A 19,976-nucleotide genomic window follows, 5' to 3' on the forward strand; every position below is an offset into this window, starting at 1 on the left:
AACACAGAAACCATTCCCTCTTTAGTAACATCTGCTTTGTAGCTTTAATCTCCTATTGGGGAGAAATTAAAGGCAACATTCACCTTTTGACACATTTCTTTGATCATTCATGTATACTGTGGAGATTAAAGTATTGAAAAGTTTTACATAGTAGTTCATTCTACAGCATGCCTAAAATATTGTGCAACAAATGTAGCTTTCATCTCCTATTGGGGAGAAATTAAAGGCAACATTCACCTTTTGACACATTTCTTTGATCATTCATGTATACTGTGGAGATTAAAGTATTGAAAAGTTTTACATAGTAGTTCATTCTACAGCATGCCTAAAATATTGTGCAACAAATGTATTATTTAATGTATGAAGTGAATGGATTTTATTCCTGGAAAAATCTGTTACACTTTTGGATTTCTAGGTAGAAAGAGAGGCCCATAAGTAGATTTCCTGGCAGATCAGAAACTGGGCCCTGATGGACTTTCCTGTTAGACAGCAGATGTGGCATGATGGGATTCCTGGTTCTTTTCTCTTCCTCAACTAATATCTCTTTTGTCCAATCCAAATGACAGCTATTTAATTAAGTGTGTGCAGCAAAGATGTTTCCACAGATGTCTCTGTGCGTGTTTTACATATCTTTTGGGGTTTTTTTTTTTCATTCGAAATGTTCATTGCGTTGATGCAGTTATCTTCTTTATAAAAAGGAAACATTTCTCAGCAAGGTTTAAAATTCAATAAAGAAATCCATTAGAGGCAAGGAACTACTTGAAAAAACTCTGAGTAAAATGTTGCTTCTGCAAAAGTGCTGGTTATAAAATAGATTTGCAATGTTCTCTTTTCTACGGCAGGGCACAAATTCCATCTCCAAAGCAGCCCTTTAAAATTGCATGAGACACAAGCCTTGTGCGCGACTTGATGAGGAGCCTGAAATAGATTTTAGCTTCGGTATAATGAATAGCCGTGTAAGAAAGTACTTACTCATTCTGTCTCTGCTGCTATATATAGACACAGCCCCTCAGGTGAGAGGCTTTTTATTGATCATCTGAGAAGCGGCGACATCAGAATTGCATCTTTTTGATCCAGCAGAATGATATAAAAAGTAGTATTACTGGGAGATGGGGAATAATCGCTGGCTAGGCACTTTGTTATGTTTTTTTTTCTCTGCTGCATCTTTAATGATATGGACCAAATACGTTTCTGCTTGAACTGCACAGGACCACTCTCACAAGGATATCGTAGTAAGCGTTTGATTTGCATGGGGGGATTTAGACTTTTATTGTCAATTGATAATATAGAGTGGAGTGCCAAGGGCAAAATTTGGGGGCAAATTACCCACAATGCATTTTTTTTTTGCCAGAATTCCAACACAGTCTTGCATTCTTGCTAAGTAGCATCCAGCACCTCTGTTTATGGATTGCATGCACGTCTATTGCAGCAATGCATGCAGCATCAATAATGACATTAGAGTCTGATTTACCCTGAGCCAGTTAGTCATAAAGAATCTACTAGGGCAGTGGTCCCCAACCAGTAGCTCGTGAGCAACATGTTGCTCTCCAGCCCTTTGGATGTTGCTCCCAGTGGCCTCAAAGCAGGTACTAATTTTTGAGTTCCTAGCTTGGAGGCAAGTTTTGGTTGTATAAAAACCAGATGTTCTGCCAAACAGAACCTCAATGTAGGGTGACAATCCACATAGGGGCTACTAAATGGCCAATCACAGCCCTTATTTGGCACCCCAAGAACATTTTTCATGCTAGTGTTGCTCCCCAACTCCTTTTACTTCTGAATGTTGCTCACGGGTTCAAAAGGTTGGGGATCCCTGTACTAGGGGAACCCAAGCTGCTGCTCTCTTACTCTTTGGACCCTCACATCCTGAAATTGGCATGTGATTTGATCCCAGAATGTAATATTCTAATGTCCCCTTTGAATTTTGACAGGCCAGTTCTTTGCTACATCTTTGCCCAAGCTGGCTTCTGGTTGATCACTTCCTGCCCAAGCTTGTTTTATTCTGTTTTTCGAATTCTTGTCTCTTGACTTTGATCCTAGCCTTCTGTCTTGACATCTGGCCTGTCCCCAACTACAGTTCTGCCTCATCCTAATCTAATCCATTACTCTGTTCTGATTTTTATAGTCCACAGTACAGTTTCCATGTCAGTACTGCTGCAGAAAGTTCACAGGGCCCCAAAAGGGTGTTGATGAGTACTGGTGCTAGCAGGGGTAACAGATTGTCCTTGTAAGGATCATTTGATATTTTGCCAGTTCCAGGTGACCATGTTACATCTCAATCTAATTTAATATTTAGGGATTTATCATATGTGCAGCAGTGCACTCGTTTCAGCTGTATTCATTGATGACATAGTAAACATTTTTGGAAGCCCAATTATACACAATTTAAATACATTTTAGGTCAGTATAACATTTGCTTTTAGCAACATGTTTTTTTTTTCCCCCACGGGACTTGTGTGATACTGTGTAACTAGGGATTAAGCCTGCTAATGATTGGTAATATGCACAAGAGGGTTCAAATTCAGTAGGATATTGAGTCTAATCAAATATGAAGGCCATGTTTCAACACTAAGGATGCAGTGAACCTTTATTGTTCACTGTAGCATACAGAATTATACAGTACTTGCAACGCTCTTGTAAAAGGCCCAGATCTTTTACCACTGGAAAAGGGATCTCCATGTTTAAACAGTGAGGACTAATCACTGTCTCACATGTGAGTCTCTAGTCTGAGCGGATCAAATGACCAATCCATATGCGTTGGTTATGCAAGTTACACAATTTTATGGAGAGATTAAGGGATCAGTGACCCATGGGGAATGGAAACCTGTTAGTAAAACTAAGCAAGGCCGCCATTTACATTCAGGCTTTTCTTTTTTTCCCTAGCCCAAACACTGTATTAATTATATGGTGGCGATCTGCAGATATGAAATCAAAATATTGGATTTTAATGGACAGGAGCATTTTGTCTGGCTGACTGATAGCACATGCATGTTATTAATGACCTATTGCATTTATTCTACCTTTTTCTGTATAAGTGAACAGCATAGATTCCTATCATAGAGAACAGTATACAATAGACAACAGAATGTGACATGTAATGATTTTATATTAATAAATGGCATACATGATATGGTTTCTAGATAATATTGCTTTAGGCTTGGAAAAAAATAGTTTTAGAACCAATCCATTAAGATTACACAGCAACAACTAAAAAAGCAAGGTGACTACCAGCAGTTTCTAAGTGCCAGTGCAAACAACAATGAAGGTTATCCATCAAAACTGGTGCACTTGCATTTGTTTACCTTATTTCCATGTGCTAATTCATTCCATTAATAGAAGCACTTCATGAGTATGTCTTTCCTCTGCCATTGTGTGAACTGTTAAAAAGGCTGTATAGGGTTACAAGAAATGGCTTACTTTTGTACTCTGCCTCCTTCCTGATTATTTCATTCTTTCCCAATAAAGCTCTTCCTGATACATAAGCTTTTAACCTTTCACTGGACCTGTCTAAAGACAGCACATTTCACAGACACTGGGGACTGCAGAATCATGACTGCATTAAAGGCTGTACATCTTCAAAGCAAAGATTTTAAAAAAAAACACAACAACATACTGTGTAACAACAAGACAGTATAAAAAATCTCACTGGACAATCCTATATGTGCGTAATTAGGGGAAGCATCAACATGCAGGGGGAATGCATGGGCAACCGTCCCTTTTTCATTTGTCAATACAAGAAAATGTAAGGTTATACTGACCTTTTAAAAGAAAAGAAAAGGGACCTAGACATGTTTTAATGCACATAAATGGTTGTTTTGCTTATGGTTTGTATTCTTTGGCGTCTATGAAGGTGTACTTAAAGGAACAGTAACATCAAAAAATTTAATTGTTTTAAAGAAATAATGATAGAATGCAGTGTTGCAGTGTGACATCAGGAAGACATCTCATACAGTAAAAGTATTCCAGATATGTTACATCCTTAGTACAACAATGTAAAGTTTGACTGGATGAGAACACTGACATCTGTCTCTAAGAAAGATACATTAACACTTCTACTTAAACTATTATTTTATAAATAAAAGATTTTATATTTCTTTTCAGACGTGGATAGGAAATCGAAGGCGAAAATACCGTTTAATGGGAATAGAGGTCCCACCTCCTAGAGGAGGTCCTGCCACCTTCTCAGAGTCCAGATCCTCTTCGTTGCCTTCAGTAGAAGATCCTGTTGCAGAAGTAGCTGAAGATATTGACCGGAATGATGAAGTGTCAATCTGCTTGTCTGAGGAAAGTTCCCACGGTAAGAAGAACATTCACAGCATTTCACATGAAGTTCTTCAGTTTGCAAGGGAAATGCATGCAGTAAAGTTACACACACCAAGGTACATCCAGAATAGTTTATTACCCCAAAGTGTAATAAAGTACACTGCCCAAGCATCAAAGGACCTCCTCAATATTAAGATAATCCAGTCTGCATTTATCATGAGATTTATCATGCATTTATCAAGAAATATTAATTTTGATTAAAGGGGACCCGTCACCCAAAAAAAATATTCCAAATCCTATTTTATCACATTAGTCAAGCAAAATTAAATTTAATTACACTGTATAAATTATTTGAATTTTGTTTCCTTAAGTCTGGGATGTCCTAATTATAGAAAACAGGCAGGAGCCATTTTGTGGACACTGTTATTAAGGCAAGCCTATTCTGCATTTTCTACATGTCACTGCACTCCCCACAATGACCCTCCCTGTTCACAGTCTATAATTGTGTAGCCAATGCAAAGGCATTGGCATCAGGTCCCCCATTCTGGTGCATAAACAAGATTTTGAGGTGTTACAATGCTTGTCTTAATAAAAATATCCCCAAAATGGCTTCTGCCTGCTTGCTGTGGTGGTGAATTCCAAGGCTGACTGCAACCAAGATTTAAATAATTTATATAGTGTAAGTAAAGTTTATTTTGTTTAACAATCACAATAGATAAGAATTTGGAATTATTTCTTAGGGTGACAGGTCCCCTTTAATCAATACTGCTAGGATGTATTAGGCATTGTGTGTTTAAAGTACTGACTGTGTTGGTAGATGCCATTTACTGTATACTCCACTGTTACATTGGTTCACACATAGTTTTCCCAAATCCAATAAATTGTCCCACAAGAGCATCAGTGCAGTCTGGCTGTTCATGGCTAATAAGTTAGATCATTTGTTGGAGCAGTGAGTTTGTTTTGGAATAGCCAATAAACCCCAATAAACATTTGTCTGTCTAGTGACAGAGAATGACTTGCCTTATTAATAGTTTTTAGGGTTACTTGATCATTTACTTGAATTGGAAATGTACCAGATATTTTAAAAAATGTGTGCTATTTTGTCAGGTTTACGTTTGTAAGTATATACTCCTTCTCTATGTCAACATATTACACTGGATTTATCTTCTTCTGTACATTTTACATGATACAAAATGTGCCACAACTTGTGTCTCAAGTATGTGCTGATTTTCTGATTGTGAGCTGGCTGGCAGCATTATGGAGAGAGAGACTCCATTTAAACATGGATTGCTTGTGCAGTGATTAAAGGCAAAATGTTTTCCTGGAGTGCAGAGAAGGGCACATTGGAAACCCGTGCTGTGTTTAGAGTGCCCTTGTTATAATCAATTTCATGTTAGCAATGCCTTTCAGCGTAATCTATAACCTCTGCTTGAGGCATCTCTATTTTTATTCACAAAGGCTCAATGATTTAGGACCAGGGAGCAACTAGCTTTCAAGGTGTGACATTTTGGCTCAGCAGAGGTACAGAGCACTTATGAGACACTATGTCAGTTCTGAAGTGTTACCTTTTGATTTTAGATATTCATCGTAGGACTGGCACAAACCGGACTTCACTCCAATGCTTGATGCGATTAAAAGTATATTTTATTCAACAAAGAAACAGCCTTGCGCGTTTCGTGCCATGTGGCCACTTAATCATATGTGGGCACTTATTTACAGGCTATGATTAAGTGCCCACATGGCACTAAACGCGTAAGGCTACATCATTTGAGATGTTTCTTTGCTAAATAAAATATACTTTTAATTGTATCAAGCATTGGAGTGATGTCCATTTTGTGCCAGTCCTACTTTGAATATCTAATCACATTTATTGCCTCCCAAAAGCTAAAGGGGGTTTGTGCACCTGGACCCCCCATTTTCATTGGTAAGTTAACCTTGCTATTATACTACAATCAACACTGGACTTTTGTTTGAGAAATTTGTTCATTTTACCTTTTGCTTGTTGTGAAATATAGTACTATTTGGTGTCTTGCCCAGAATAAACCCTGCTAATAAACAAGTTCACTGTTGGTGTCCATCGCAAGGTTTTACCACTGCAGACAAGAGAGTCGTTTTTTCTTCCCCCTCATGATTCTTGGTTTTCTTGGTGTTGGAATCTGGGTGTATCAGTTCCTTTATGGGGCTGCTTTGAATATTATTCCATTCATTGAATAGACATGAGGAGGGGCCAGTATTATATGGTTTTCTAACATCTGCTATCAACACTATTTGCAGGCCAATGTAAAATTTGCTTACAAGTAAAGGTGGCCTTTCTGCTAGAGGGATTGCAGCACTGTCTATTCTGAAGGCTGGGGTCGTTTTTGCATTAAAAGCCAGGCTTATCAGTCAATGGTTTTGCTCTTTTTTTTTTTGCACAACTCCAAAATCATAAAAGAAAAAGTGCCCTTGTTTTATATGTGCCTCTGTAATGAATATTGAGTGTTAATTGCCCAATATACATAATTTGTCCTCCAGATGTTACTATAGGAACTGCTTCTATGAGTAGCTAGCTTTACAATTGATAACTTATCCTTTATCTGTCACTCTTTGTCCTTTGAGGCAATAGGACATGAGATGTTTTGTTGTCCTCGGGCGATATAATGCCTTGAAATGCTGTCCTGCAGTAAAGCATTGGAATTGACACACATATATGCCAGTGAAATATGTGTTCATCACTGCACTGCACAATAAACCTGCTTTTACTGACATTATTCCAATGCGTTGGGTAGCAGCTTGTGGGTCGAGATTGGGGTCACAGATCAGGATTGCCAGATTAGACCCTTGCAGGTCATGGGTTTTTGCAATGATATGTTTTGTCTCTGTTACTGATAAGCACAAGCAGGGTGTTTGCTATCCACCTTTCATTGAAACTCATGCTGTCCTTATTCAGCATATGATTGGACAATAGTAGAAAGATTATAGACTTTTACTGACATTATTCCAATGCGTTGGGTAGCAGCTTGTGGGTCGAGATTGGGGTCACAGATCAGGATTGCCAGATTAGACCCTTGCAGGTCATGGGTTTTTGCAATGATATGTTTTGTCTCTGTTACTGATAAGCACAAGCAGGGTGTTTGCTATCCACCTTTCATTGAAACTCATGCTGTCCTTATTCAGCATATGATTGGACAATAGTAGAAAGATTATAGACCAGTCATGGGCAACCTACAGTTCCTGTCATTGTCCCCACCTCTCTTAAAGGGGTGGTTCACCTTTTAGTTAACTTTTAGAATGGTTGACATTAATTTTTTATATTTTATTTGCCTTCTTCTGACTTTTTCCAGCTTTCAAATGGGGGGGTCACATACTCCATCTAAAAAAAAATGCTCTGTAAGGCTACAAATATATTGCTATGTCTACTTTTTAATTAGGTAGAAGGTGCGCTGCTGGATGTCGTCTAATTACCGGAAACTCTACTTGGCAAACGTCTGGTAACCTGATAGATGGTATTCAGCGATGTGATCTCCCTTCGGCGAGGCGTTCAGCGGTGCCCCAGTCTCTAAAGTCGGATCCGGGGGGGGAGGGCTCAGTTGTAAGCGGCTGCAGTAATCTCCTCATGCACGGCGCTACAGGTTGCAGCTTATATTAGACTGACAGTTTCTTTAGGCAGCGTTAAAATTACACAAAAAGCTTTAAATAAAAGTTCCTTTATTTTATAAATATACTGATTAGCCCAACGTGTTTCGTATGAATATACTTCCTCAGGGGCAGTTCTACTTTTTAATTGCTCATCTTTCTATTTTCCGTCTCTCCTATTCATATTCCAGTCTCTTATTCATATCAATGCATGGTTGCTAGGTTAATATGAACCCGAGCAACCAGATTGCTGAAGCTGCAAACCAGAGAGCTGCTGAATAAAAAGCTAAATAACTCAAAAACCACAAATAATAAAAAATGAAAATCAATTGCAAATTGTCTCAGAATATCACTCGCTATATCATACTAAAAGATAATTTAAAGGTGAACAACACCTTTAAGAAATAAGAAAAAATGTGTTTGTCACATAATAAATACTTATACAGGTATGGGACCTGTTATCTAGAATGCTTGGGACCTGGGGTATTCTGGATAACAGATCTTTCCATAATTTCGTTCTTCCTACCTTAAGATCACTATAAAATCATGTAAATGTTAAATAAACCCAATAGGCTGGTTTTGCTTCCAATAAGGATTCATTATATCTTAGTCTGGTTCAACTACAAGGTAGTGTTTTATTATTACAGAGAAAAAGGAAACCATTTTTAGAAATCTGGATTATTTGGATAAAATGCAGTCTATGGGAGCTGGCCTTGGCATAATTCGGAGCTTTCTGGGTAACGGGTTTCCGGATAACGGATCCCACACCTGTGGTAGAATGGTATTTTCGGACATTCGGGTCATTGTTGGCTACAAAACACCCCCTTTTGCACAGTTCATACCCCGATAGCACTGAGAGCATTCTGTACTACAATATATACGTGGAAATATTTATAATGATATGGAGCTGACAATAAATGCTACAGAATGTAGTGGATATTGCTGGATTGAGACTTTTATTGACCTCTCTGAGCTGTAGCTGAATAATGACTCCCAGCATCAGCTGCTGAGGGTTCTGGGACATGTAGTTAAACTGTATCTACAGAGGCAAAAATTCAGTTATCCTTGTTTTCAGACTAGATCTTCTCCATGTCAAATGTTTCCTGGAATGTTTATTGCCCAGACAGCTATGTTATTTATAAACAAACTTTGCTTGTGTTCCCTGAGAATGGCAATTTTCTCTTTAGTCTTGGCATCTAATGCCGCTGACACTCCTCATTACCAGACCTCAGCTTCTCTGCTGTTTACTTTCTGCACAGCGGCTCCCTACCTCTCTCCAGTGATTGATTGTGGCAGTAAGAAGCAGAGCTGGCCCATAATTATGTGCAGCATTCTGAGCACCTTAGTGGCATTTTTTTTCTGGTTTTACGCTGATGAAATTAAAATAATTGTTTACATATCAGTTAAATGTAATTAGCCCACACGATGCATTCAAGGCAAATTCTATATAAAAGATTAAGTGGTTCTTAACTTGTAAAAGGATCTTGTCTAGGGCCGGATTACCCACTAGGCGCCCTAGGCGGCTGCCTAGGGCCCGCCTAGCTCTAGGGGGCCCGGGCCGGGAAAAAAATACCTCTAAAAACTTCCGGGTCCGGGCCCCCCACAGTTGTGCTGTTGTCAGTCACCTGTCAGTCTGTCGCCGCTGATCTCGGCGTGCGCGCTGCCGTCACGGCGCGCCTGCGCCCAGACGTCACGGCGCGCCTGCGCGCTGAAGTCACGGCGCGCCTGCGCGCTGACGTCACGGCGCGCCTGCGCGCTGACATCATGGCGCACATTATAAAAGCTCGGTTGTGCGCAGTGAGCGTTCAGTTGGCGCCTAAAAGTTTAGACTGGAGGAGCTCTCTTACACACTGTGTGACTGATTTGCCACAAATCCTTGCAGGTTGCGGCCTAACTAATTGTTTATCTGCTGGTCCGTCTGCCTGTGCAGCAAACAGTGCCTGCTGGCTGCCTGCAGCCCGAATTGTTTTTTTTAAATTGCGGCTTGCCTAATATATTTTTGAAGACTACTGGTCTGGGACTGTCCGACTGTCTGCTGGCTTGGCTTGTGAGGGAGGGAGGGAAGAGGAAGGGGGCAGTTACTAGGCCAGGCTGGCAGGCTGTTTTCTAATTTCTAGCCATTTGAACGTGATCTTGGGCTGGGCATCTGGCTTCTGGCGCTAGGGGGGAAATTGAAAGTGGATCTGGGGGTCAAAATATTTCAAAAGTGTCTGTGGGGCAGTGGAACTGTTCAACTGATTCTGCAGTGAGTGAGGGGGCAGACAGAACTGAGAAAAAAAAACTAGAAAAAAACTAAAAAAAAATAAAAACTACAAAAAAACACCAAAAAAACTACAAAACAAAAATACAAAAAAAAATTGGGGGGCAAAATAATTTGTAAAGAGTCTGTGGGAGTGGGGCTGTGACTGGCTTGTGGGGTGGAGGAGGGGCAGGCTGTGCTGCAGCCATTTGGAAGTAACAGTGTGATCTGGGGGTAAAAATAATTCAAAAGGGTCTGTGGGGCAGTGGTGGAACTGTTCAACTGATTCTGCAGTGAGTGAGGGGGCAATCAGAACTGAGAAAAAAAACCTAGAAAAAAACTAAAAACTACAGAAAAAAACGAATTTTTTTTTTAAAAAACAAAAATACAAAATATCGGTGTGTAAAATAATTTGAGAAGGGTCTCTGAAAGTGGGACTGTCTGACTGGCTCTGAAAGGAGTGAGGGAGGGGACCCGGCAGCCATGCAGGTTGCAAGACCAACCAAAGCTACAACTGAGCTGAGTGCAAATTAATAATTCTATTCTGGTATAAAATCATCTAGTCTCCTCATCTAGCTCCAAGACAGTTATAATATTCTAGTCTTCTCATTTGGTTGCAAAACGGGTAGAATATTCTAGTCTCATCTGGCTGCAAAACAGTTCTAATACCATAGTCTGGTTGCAAAACAGTTCTAATATTCTAGCCTAATCTGGCTGGTGGCTGCAAAACAGTTCTAATACCCTAGTTTCCTTGTCTGGTTGCAAAACAGTTCTAATATTCTAGTCTCATCTGGCTACAAAACAGTTCTAATATTCTAGTTCTAGCCTAATCTGGCTGGTGGCTGCAAAACAGTTCTAATACCCTAGTTTCCTTGTCTGGTTGCAAAACAGTTCTAATATTCTAGTCTCATCTGGCTACAAAACAGTTCTAATATTCTAGTTCTAGCCTAATCTGGCTGGTGGCTGCAAAACAGTTCTAATACCCTAGTTTTCTTGTCTGGTTGCAAAACAGTTCTAATATTCTAGTCTCATCTGGCTGCAAAACAGTTCTAATACCATAGTCTGGTTGCAAAACAGTTCTAATATTCTAGCCTAATCTGGCTGGTGGCTGCAAAACAGTTCTAATACCCTAGTTTCCTTGTCTGGTTGCAAAACAGTTCTAATATTCTAGTCTCATCTGGCTACAAAACAGTTCTAATATTCTAGTTCTAGCCTAATCTGGCTGGTGGCTGCAAAACAGTTCTAATACCCTAGTTTTCTTGTCTGGTTGCAAAACAGTTCTAATATTCTAGTCTCATCTGGCTGCAAAACAGTTCTAATATTCTAGCCTAATCTGGCTGGTTGCTGCAAAACAGTTCTAATAACCTAGTCTTCTCGTCTGGTTGCAAAACAGTTTTAATATTCTAGCCTCGTCTGGCTGAAAAACAGTTCTAGTCTTCTCGTCTGGTTGCAAAACAGTTCTAATATTCTAGTCTAATCTGGTTGGTGGCTGCAAAATAGTTCTAATACTCATCTCATCTGGCTGCAGAAGAATTCTAAGGGTTGTCTAGGGTTTCCAGTTATAAACAGGGTTGTAAAAAGACAATAGAAGGTATGTCGAAGAATCTGTATAGGCATGCCTCAGGGGCTGCTAAAAGGAGAAAGAAAAATAAAGAGCAAAAAGAGACAGTAAAACAAAAGACGTATATGCAATCTTTTTTAGTACCAAAGCATCAGCTTGTTCAGCCTGATGGTGATGAACAAGGAACAAGTTTCACCACAAGTATAGATAGTACTGCCAGCGCATCCTAATGCTACAAATACATATGCTGTCTCTATCTCCAATTTGGAGCAAGGAGTAATTCCTTCTGCTCATCATAAATCCAGCAAAAGCCGTGTAGATTCTAATACACCTCAGCCTGATGAACAAGGAACAAGTTGCTCCATAAGTCAAGTTGCTGACACTGATCAAACTATAGTAAGCCGTGCATTACATCCTAATGATGATGATGAAGTCGTCATCCAGTCATCCAGTCATGCTGTTTGTACTATAATCACCAAAAGCACTAGAGATACAGAAGTAGCTACTATGGTGCAAAGCCCATTGACCATGGACTATGAAGAAACTGGAGATTATGCCCCAGTTTCCCAATCCCAGCAGTCCATATCTGCTATACCAGAAATTACAACAACTTCAAATGCTATCAAAAATATCATTAAGAGTTACTCTAATGATCCTGCTGAGTGGGGAAGTAACATTTCTGAAGATTTGCGTGAATATTTTTCTAAGAATCAAATTCAAAATAAGTATGTGGACTACTCTGCATCTAAAAGAACATATACTGATATTACAAGGTATCTGACTAAAGAACTATTCATACGGAAAAGAAATAATGCTGAATGTATTACTCGTGATTGGATGATCTACTCACCCTCAACAGGAACTATATTCTGTGTGCCGTGTAAACTTTATAGTAGTTTGTCTCATGCCCTTGCAACATCGGGCTTTAATGACTGGAAAAATGCTGCTGCAAGATTAAGGGAGCATGAGAATTCACCTGATCATCGCAAGTGTGTTTTCATATTCACAGACAGGGCAAACCCTGAATGCCGAATAGACCGCGCTCTTATTGAACAAGAAGTTCATGAACAGAAGTACTGGCGGGAAGTTTTAAGAAGGGTTGTCGATGTTGTAAAGTTCCTTGGTGAACGTGGCTTACCATTCAGGGGAACTGATGAGCTATTTGGATCCCCACAGAATGGGGCATTTCTGGGAATACTAGAGCTTATTGCTAAATATGACCCATTTCTTGAGCAGCATATAAAGAAGTATGGTGGGTCAGGCAGAGGGGTAAGCAACTACATGTCATCTACCATAGTAGAGGAGTTCATCGAGTTAATGGGAAATAAAGTTGCTCAAGTAATAGTGCAAGAGCTATACACTGCCAAATATTTTTCTTTAATTGTAGATTCCACACCAGATCTCAGTCATGTTGATCAGCTAGCAATTGTACTACGTTATGTTAACAAAGATGGGCCTGTGGAACGGTTACTGGGGTTTGTTCCAATCTATTCTCATACAGGAGAACATCTTGAAAATACTGTGTTGTCATTCCTGGCTGTATTGAAAATTAATATTCAGGATTGCAGAGGCCAAAGCTACGATAACGCTAGCAATATGTCTGGCAGATACAATGGATTGCAAGCTAGAATTCGTGCAATCAATCAGTTGGCATATTATGTGCCTTGTTCTGCACATTCACTGAATTTGGTTGGAACATGTGCTGCAGAATCCTGTCTTAAAGCAGCTACATTTTTTAATCTATTGGAGTGCATCTATGTTTTTTTTTCTTCATCCACTCATCGATGGAACATTCTTAAAAATGAGCTTTGCAAAGCTCCTGGAAATCTTTCTGTAAAAGGTCTGTCTGGCACAAGATGGGCTGCTCGTTCTGATGCTACTAAAGCACTGAGAATCGGTTTTCAGTATGTGAAAAATGCTCTCAGAGAATTAGAGTCGTCTGATCACCAAGTAAGAGTCCAACATGAGGCAAAGTCCTTATTGGGAAAACTCAACCACTTTGAAACCGCCATTCTTCTTGTGGTGTGGGGAAACATCTTAGAAAGGCTAAATGCGACTAGTAAAACTTTACAAAACACCAAAATCTGTCTTTCAGAAGTAGTCATACTTTATAACTCATTGATTGCATATGTGCAAATAATTAGGGATTCATTTGACACATATGAACTAGAAGCTAAAAAGCTAACTAGAGACCATACATATGCAGGAGAAGGAAAACGGCTTAAAAAACGCAAAACATTTGCTGATGAATCACCATTTGATGATGTTAACCAACATATGTCAGCAAGAAACAAATTTATCACTGAAACATTCTATGTATTAACAGATTCTCTTATTGCAGAGCTTAAAAGAAGGAATCAGTGCTATGAATGCTTGAATAACCGTTTTGATATTTTTAATACAAACTTGCCAATATCAGATTTACGCAGCTCTGCAGACAAATTGCAAAAAAACTACCCAGAGGATCTCGAAGACTGTTTTACAGAAGAATTTTTACAATTTTCTGCATTGATACCCCAGGAATCCATGGTGTGCCCAATGGCAATGAGGCAATATATAATTGCCAGGGACTTGCAAAAAACATTTCCAAATACTGAAACCTTGCTACGTATGTTTTTATGCATGTCTGTAACCAATGCCAGTGGAGAAAGATCATTTTCCTGTTTGAAAAGGATAAAAAATGAAAGAAGAACTACCATGGGCCAAGAAAGGTTATCAGCCCTTTCTTTGCTAGCTGTGGAATCCGCTTTAGTCAGACAACTTGACTTTGATGACATTGTGGATTCTTTTGCTAAGCAAAAAGTACGTAAAGTTAATTTGTAATTGTTAGCTGCTCAGCAAACAGTACAAGGCTTGGTACACAAGTCATGAAATCCCTTCACCAGCTTCTTTATTTCTAAATGTTGAAATTCTAATTCATTGTCTCATATGGCTGCAAAATATTTCTAAAACCCTACTCACCTGATATGGCTGCAAAAAAATGTACCCTAGTCTACTCATCTGGCTGTAAGAATTATTTTAAATCATTAAAAGCTACATCATAATTTGTTATTATATTGGGGAGACTTACCCTGTTTTAAAATGTGTGTGAATATTGTTTTACAAATCTAGTTCAAAATATGTATTTGTATGTAAAACAATCATATACTGATATTACAAGTTATATGACTAAAGAACTAAGGAAAATAAATAATGATGAATAGACCATGCTCTTTTTTGAACAACCAGTTCATGAAAAGAAATCTGTCTGCAAAACAATTCTAATATTCTCGTCTTCTCATCTGACTGCAAAACAATTCTAATATTCTCGTCTTCTCATCTGACTGCAAAACAATTCTAATATTCTCATCTTTTCATCTGGCTGCAAAAGACTTCTAATACTAATACTCTAGTCTTCCCAATTAGCTGCAACATTTCTAATAGTCTAGTTGTCTCATCTGGCTGCAGATTAATTTTTATGCAAATTTGGAACAAGTCTTTAATGCAACTGATTCCCAATTCCTGACATAATTCTTAGAGTTCATTAATCTAAGTGCACAAAGTCTAATTCTAATACCCTAATCTTTTCATCTCGCTACAAAAGAAATATTTTACCCTAGTCTTCTCACCTGACTGCAAAACCATGCTCTTCTTTGAACAACTAGCTCATGAAAAGAAATCTGCTTGGATTGTCAGTGTTGTAAAGTTCCTTAGGCTACCATTCAGGGGAACTGATAAGCTATTTGGATCACCACAGAATGGGAGATTTCAGTGAGTACCAGAGCTTCATGCTAAAAATGATCCATTTCTTGAGCAGCATATAAAAGACGTATGGTGAGTAAGACTGAGGGGTAAGCAACTACGTCATCTTCCATAGTAGAGGAGTTCATAGAGCTAATGAAAATGATTCTAAAACTCTAATCATCTCATCTGGCTGCAAAATAATTCTTATACTCAAGTCTTCTCATCTGACTGCAAAAGAAGTCTAATACTCTAGTCTTCTTATCTGGCTGCAGAAAAATTCTAATACCCTAGTGTCTCATCTAGCTGCAAAACAATTCTAATATTCTACTCTTCTCATCCGACTGCAGAATAATTCTAATATCCTAGTCTCATCTGACTGCAAAACAATTCTAATATCCTAATCTTCTCATCTAGCTACAAAAGAATTATTTTACCCTAGTCTTCTCATCTGGCTGCAAAACAATTCTAATATTCTCATCTCTTCATCTGGCTGCAAAACACTTCTAATACTAATACTCTAGTCTTCCCAATTAGCTGCAACATTTCTAATAGTCTAGTTGTCTCATCTGGCTGCAGATTAATTTTTATGCAAATGTGGAACAAGTCTTTAATGCAACTGATTCCCAATTCCTGACATAATTCTTAGAGTTCATTAATCTAAGTGCACAAAGTCTAATTCTAATACCCTAATCTTTTCATCTCGCTACAAAAGAAATATTTTACCCTAGTCTTCTCACCTGACTGCAAAACCATGCTCTTCTTTGAACAACTAGCTCATGAAAAGAAATCTGCTTGGATTGTCAGTGTTGTAAAGTTCCTTAGGCTACCATTCAGGGGAACTGATAAGCTATTTGGATCACCACAGAATGGGAGATTTCAGTGAGTACCAGAGCTTCATGCTAAAAATGATCCATTTCTTGAGCAGCATATAAAAGACGTATGGTGAGTAAGACTGAGGGGTAAGCAACTACGTCATCTTCCATAGTAGAGGAGTTCATAGAGCTAATGAAAATGATTCTAAAACTCTAATCATCTCATCTGGCTGCAAAATAATTCTTATACTCAAGTCTTCTCATCTGACTGCAAAAGAAGTCTAATACTCTAGTCTTCTTATCTGGCTGCAGAAAAATTCTAATACCCTAGTGTCTCATCTAGCTGCAAAACAATTCTAATATTCTACTCTTCTCATCCGACTGCAGAATAATTCTAATATCCTAGTCTCATCTGACTGCAAAACAATTCTAATATCCTAATCTTCTCATCTAGCTACAAAAGAATTATTTTACCCTAGTCTTCTCATCTGGCTGCAAAACAATTCTAATATTCTCATCTCTTCATCTGGCTGCAAAACACTTCTAATACTAATACTCTAGTCTTCCCAATTAGCTGCAACATTTCTAATAGTCTAGTTGTCTCATCTGGCTGCAGATTAATTTTTATGCAAATGTGGAACAAGTCTTTAATGCAACTGATTCCCAATTCCTGACATAATTCTTGTTAGAATTCATTAATCTAAGTTCACAAAGTCATTAAAAGCTAACTAATAATTTATTATTGGTTATTATATTTGGGAAGCTTACCCTGTTTTACAATGTTTCTTATTATCTGTGGCTCAAGTGTTTTTGTAACTGTGGCTATATTTTCATCATATTGCTGCTATTTCTGCAATAATAATGGCAGTATTTCATATTTATTTTATGGGCATACTTTTTGTGTTCAGTACTGGACATGCTGCTTTTTGTTAGCTAATTAAATTTATAAATTAACCCTTGGTCTGACTTTGAGTATGAAGAAGTAAATGCTGTGTAGGTTTGTCTATTACAACCTTATTATTTTATTTGAGTAGCACTCTATTAAAGAATAGGAATGGATAAACAACAATCAATTGATGTCTTTTCTGAAGAAATAGGTTAATGCAGAGTGTATTCTTAAGACAATGAACAGAAGGAATACCTTCTGTCAGATTGCCAACAGTGTTACTACTGAACTTTTAAAAGAACTGTCATAATAAAGGTGCGCTAGTATAGCAGTGCTTCTTTTGTAACTGTAACTTTAGGTGGTTCGAGATGGGGGGGCCCCAGAAGCACTACCTTGCCTAGGGCCCTGTTTAGTCTTAATCCGGCTCTGTCTATACCAGACTACTGCTTCTCACTACTATCCAGCCTTCCACTCTGCCTGCTTACCTGGGCATCAACCGTTGCTAATGAATGCTTGTGTTATATACACATTACCAGCGACCTCTTTCCTCTCTCAAAAATGCTGCTAAAGGTATGGGATCTATTGACTGGAAACCTGTGAAGCGAAAACCTCCAAAAGAAGGGCCATCTCCAAAAGACTCAATTTTATGCAAATAATACTTGTTTTATATTACTTTTATCTCTTTAATAATAAAATAGATTTTTGCAATTGATGGAAATAAGATAGCTTAAAGAAACAGTTCAGTGTAAAAACGGGTAGGCAAAATAAAAAAAATGTTTCTAATATAGTTTGTTAGCGAAAAATGTAATGTATAAAGGCTGGAGTGACTGGATGTGTAACAGAACACTACTTCCTGCTTTTCAGCTCTCTAACTCTGAGTTAGTCAGTGACTGTACGGGGGACCACATGGGACATATCTATTCAGTGAGTTTGCAATTGATCTTTAGCATGCAGCTCAGATTCAAAAGCAACAGTTATGACCCATGTGGCCTCCCCACAAGTCACTGATTGGTTAAAGACTGGACACCAAGAGAGCTGAAAAGCAGGAAGTAGTGTTCTAGCTATTATGTTAGACATCCAGTCACTCCAGCCTTTATACATCACATTTAGGCTAACTAACTATATTAGAAACATTTTTTATTTTGCACAGCCTATCCATTTATCCAATTGTTAATAGGATTGTTTTGCTTCCAATAAGGATTAATTATATCTTAGTTGGGGTCAAATAGATGGTACTGTTTTATTATTACAGAGGAAAATAAAAATCATTTTTAAAAATGTGGATTATTCGATGCTGTCTTGTACATTGAAGGATTCCTGAACATGGAACATTTAATTATTTTATTCAGTAATTTGGCCTGTTAACGCATTTCATGCTGTTATGTTCTGTGATTTGAACAGCAGTGATTTATAAAAACTGAATTCCTTAGCTACGTGGGCACAGTGTGCTGCTGTAATGTAGAGATCTGTAATGCGGTGTTCCTGCTGAACTAGACTTCCCCACATTCAGTGCAGATGTCATGGTGTAATGTATATTGGCCTATTATGGCACTGATGAGTGCCAGATTATGGCAGCTCCCTGGTAAGGGAAGGATCAAAGCAGCATTCTGCAGCTACCTGGTAAGAGTAGCTCTCTACTGGATGGCATGTTTAACTACAATCCTTCCCTACAGGTCCCCCCTGCTGGTTTGCTTTGTGCCAACATCAAGACTTTATACTAGTACCTTAATGTATTTTCTTTCCACCAGAGAGAGCTGCAGGCTGCAACTCACAGAGAGGAATAATTGCCAGCAGAAATATTGCCCTACGAGGATTGTAATTGCCTTGCAAGCTCAGGGGACACAAACCATTTATGCATTAACACAGGAAAGAAAATCCCGGGACAGAGGATTTATTTACCGCAAGCACTTAAATAACTGCTTATTTTAAAAGTGAAAAAGCAGACCAATGTAGCAATTAGCCATCCGGCCCATCCCCAGACGAGGAATAGTTGCCAGATTACATCTTGATTGTTTCTTCTATGATCAGCAGTTGGGCTCCCTTTTTCATTCTGCATGTTCTGGAGAACCTTTTCAATGCCAATTTGTAAATAATGATAATGTATTATTGTTTGATGCAGATACCATGCTAGATTTAGTCTTAACTTTCTTACTTCCATTAAAGATGATGGAAAGGTTAAAACGAAGTAAACTGTATCAGAAAGGTCTATATAAATACACCAGTAAACCCTCAAAGTAATGCTGCTCTGAGTCCTCTGTCAAACGTAACACAGCATTTCTTTCCTTCTATTGTGTATACATGGGCTTCCTCTTCTAGCTTAAACCTCCAGGGCTCGGCATGAGCATGCTCAGTTTGCTTCTCTCCCCCTCCCCTTCCTGGTGTAATCTGAGCTCAGAGTTATGAGCAGGGAGTGAGTCGAGCAGGAAGTGATGTCACACCAAGCTAAAATGGCAGTTGCTATCCTACAAACAAAGAGATCTTCTGGAGCTGTTTACTCTGTTTTGTAAATCATTCTGCCGACACATAATTCTCTTTTCTAAGTTAAGTAACAAACTATAGTTACCTTTAAAGGAGAACTAAACCCTAAAAATAAATATGGCTAAAAAGGCCATATTTTATATACTGAACTTATTGCACCAGCCATAAGTTTCAGCTTCTAAATAATCAGCAATGATCCAGGACTTCAAACTTGTCACAGGGGTCACCATCTTGGAAAGTGTCTGTGACACTCACATGCTCAGTGGGCTCTGAGCAGCTGTTGAGAAGCTAAGCTTAGGGGTCGTCGCAAATTATTCATCAGAAAATTAGTTCTGTCTATAATATTAGCTGATGCCACTGGGCAGATTAAATTCTGATGCTAGTTGCACTGGTTTCTGTGCT

The 19,976-nt window shown here is 38.6% G+C and overlaps 1 protein-coding gene across 2 annotated transcripts in view; it reads left to right on the forward strand.

The window, feature by feature from the left end:
* hdx.L (highly divergent homeobox L homeolog) overlaps positions 1 to 19,976 on the forward strand; it is a 62,273-nt gene that overhangs the window by 25,476 nt on the left and 16,821 nt on the right. For both annotated transcript variants that reach the window (XM_018229944.2, XM_018229942.2), the window contains exon 7: positions 4,099 to 4,294. In XM_018229944.2, coding sequence (XP_018085433.1) covers positions 4,099 to 4,294 — 196 coding nt within the window. The remainder of the gene's footprint in view (positions 1 to 4,098; positions 4,295 to 19,976) is intronic.

The sequence above is a fragment of the Xenopus laevis genome, chromosome 8L (genome assembly GCF_017654675.1).
Source record: "Xenopus laevis strain J_2021 chromosome 8L, Xenopus_laevis_v10.1, whole genome shotgun sequence".
NCBI lineage: Eukaryota > Metazoa > Chordata > Amphibia > Anura > Pipidae > Xenopus > Xenopus laevis.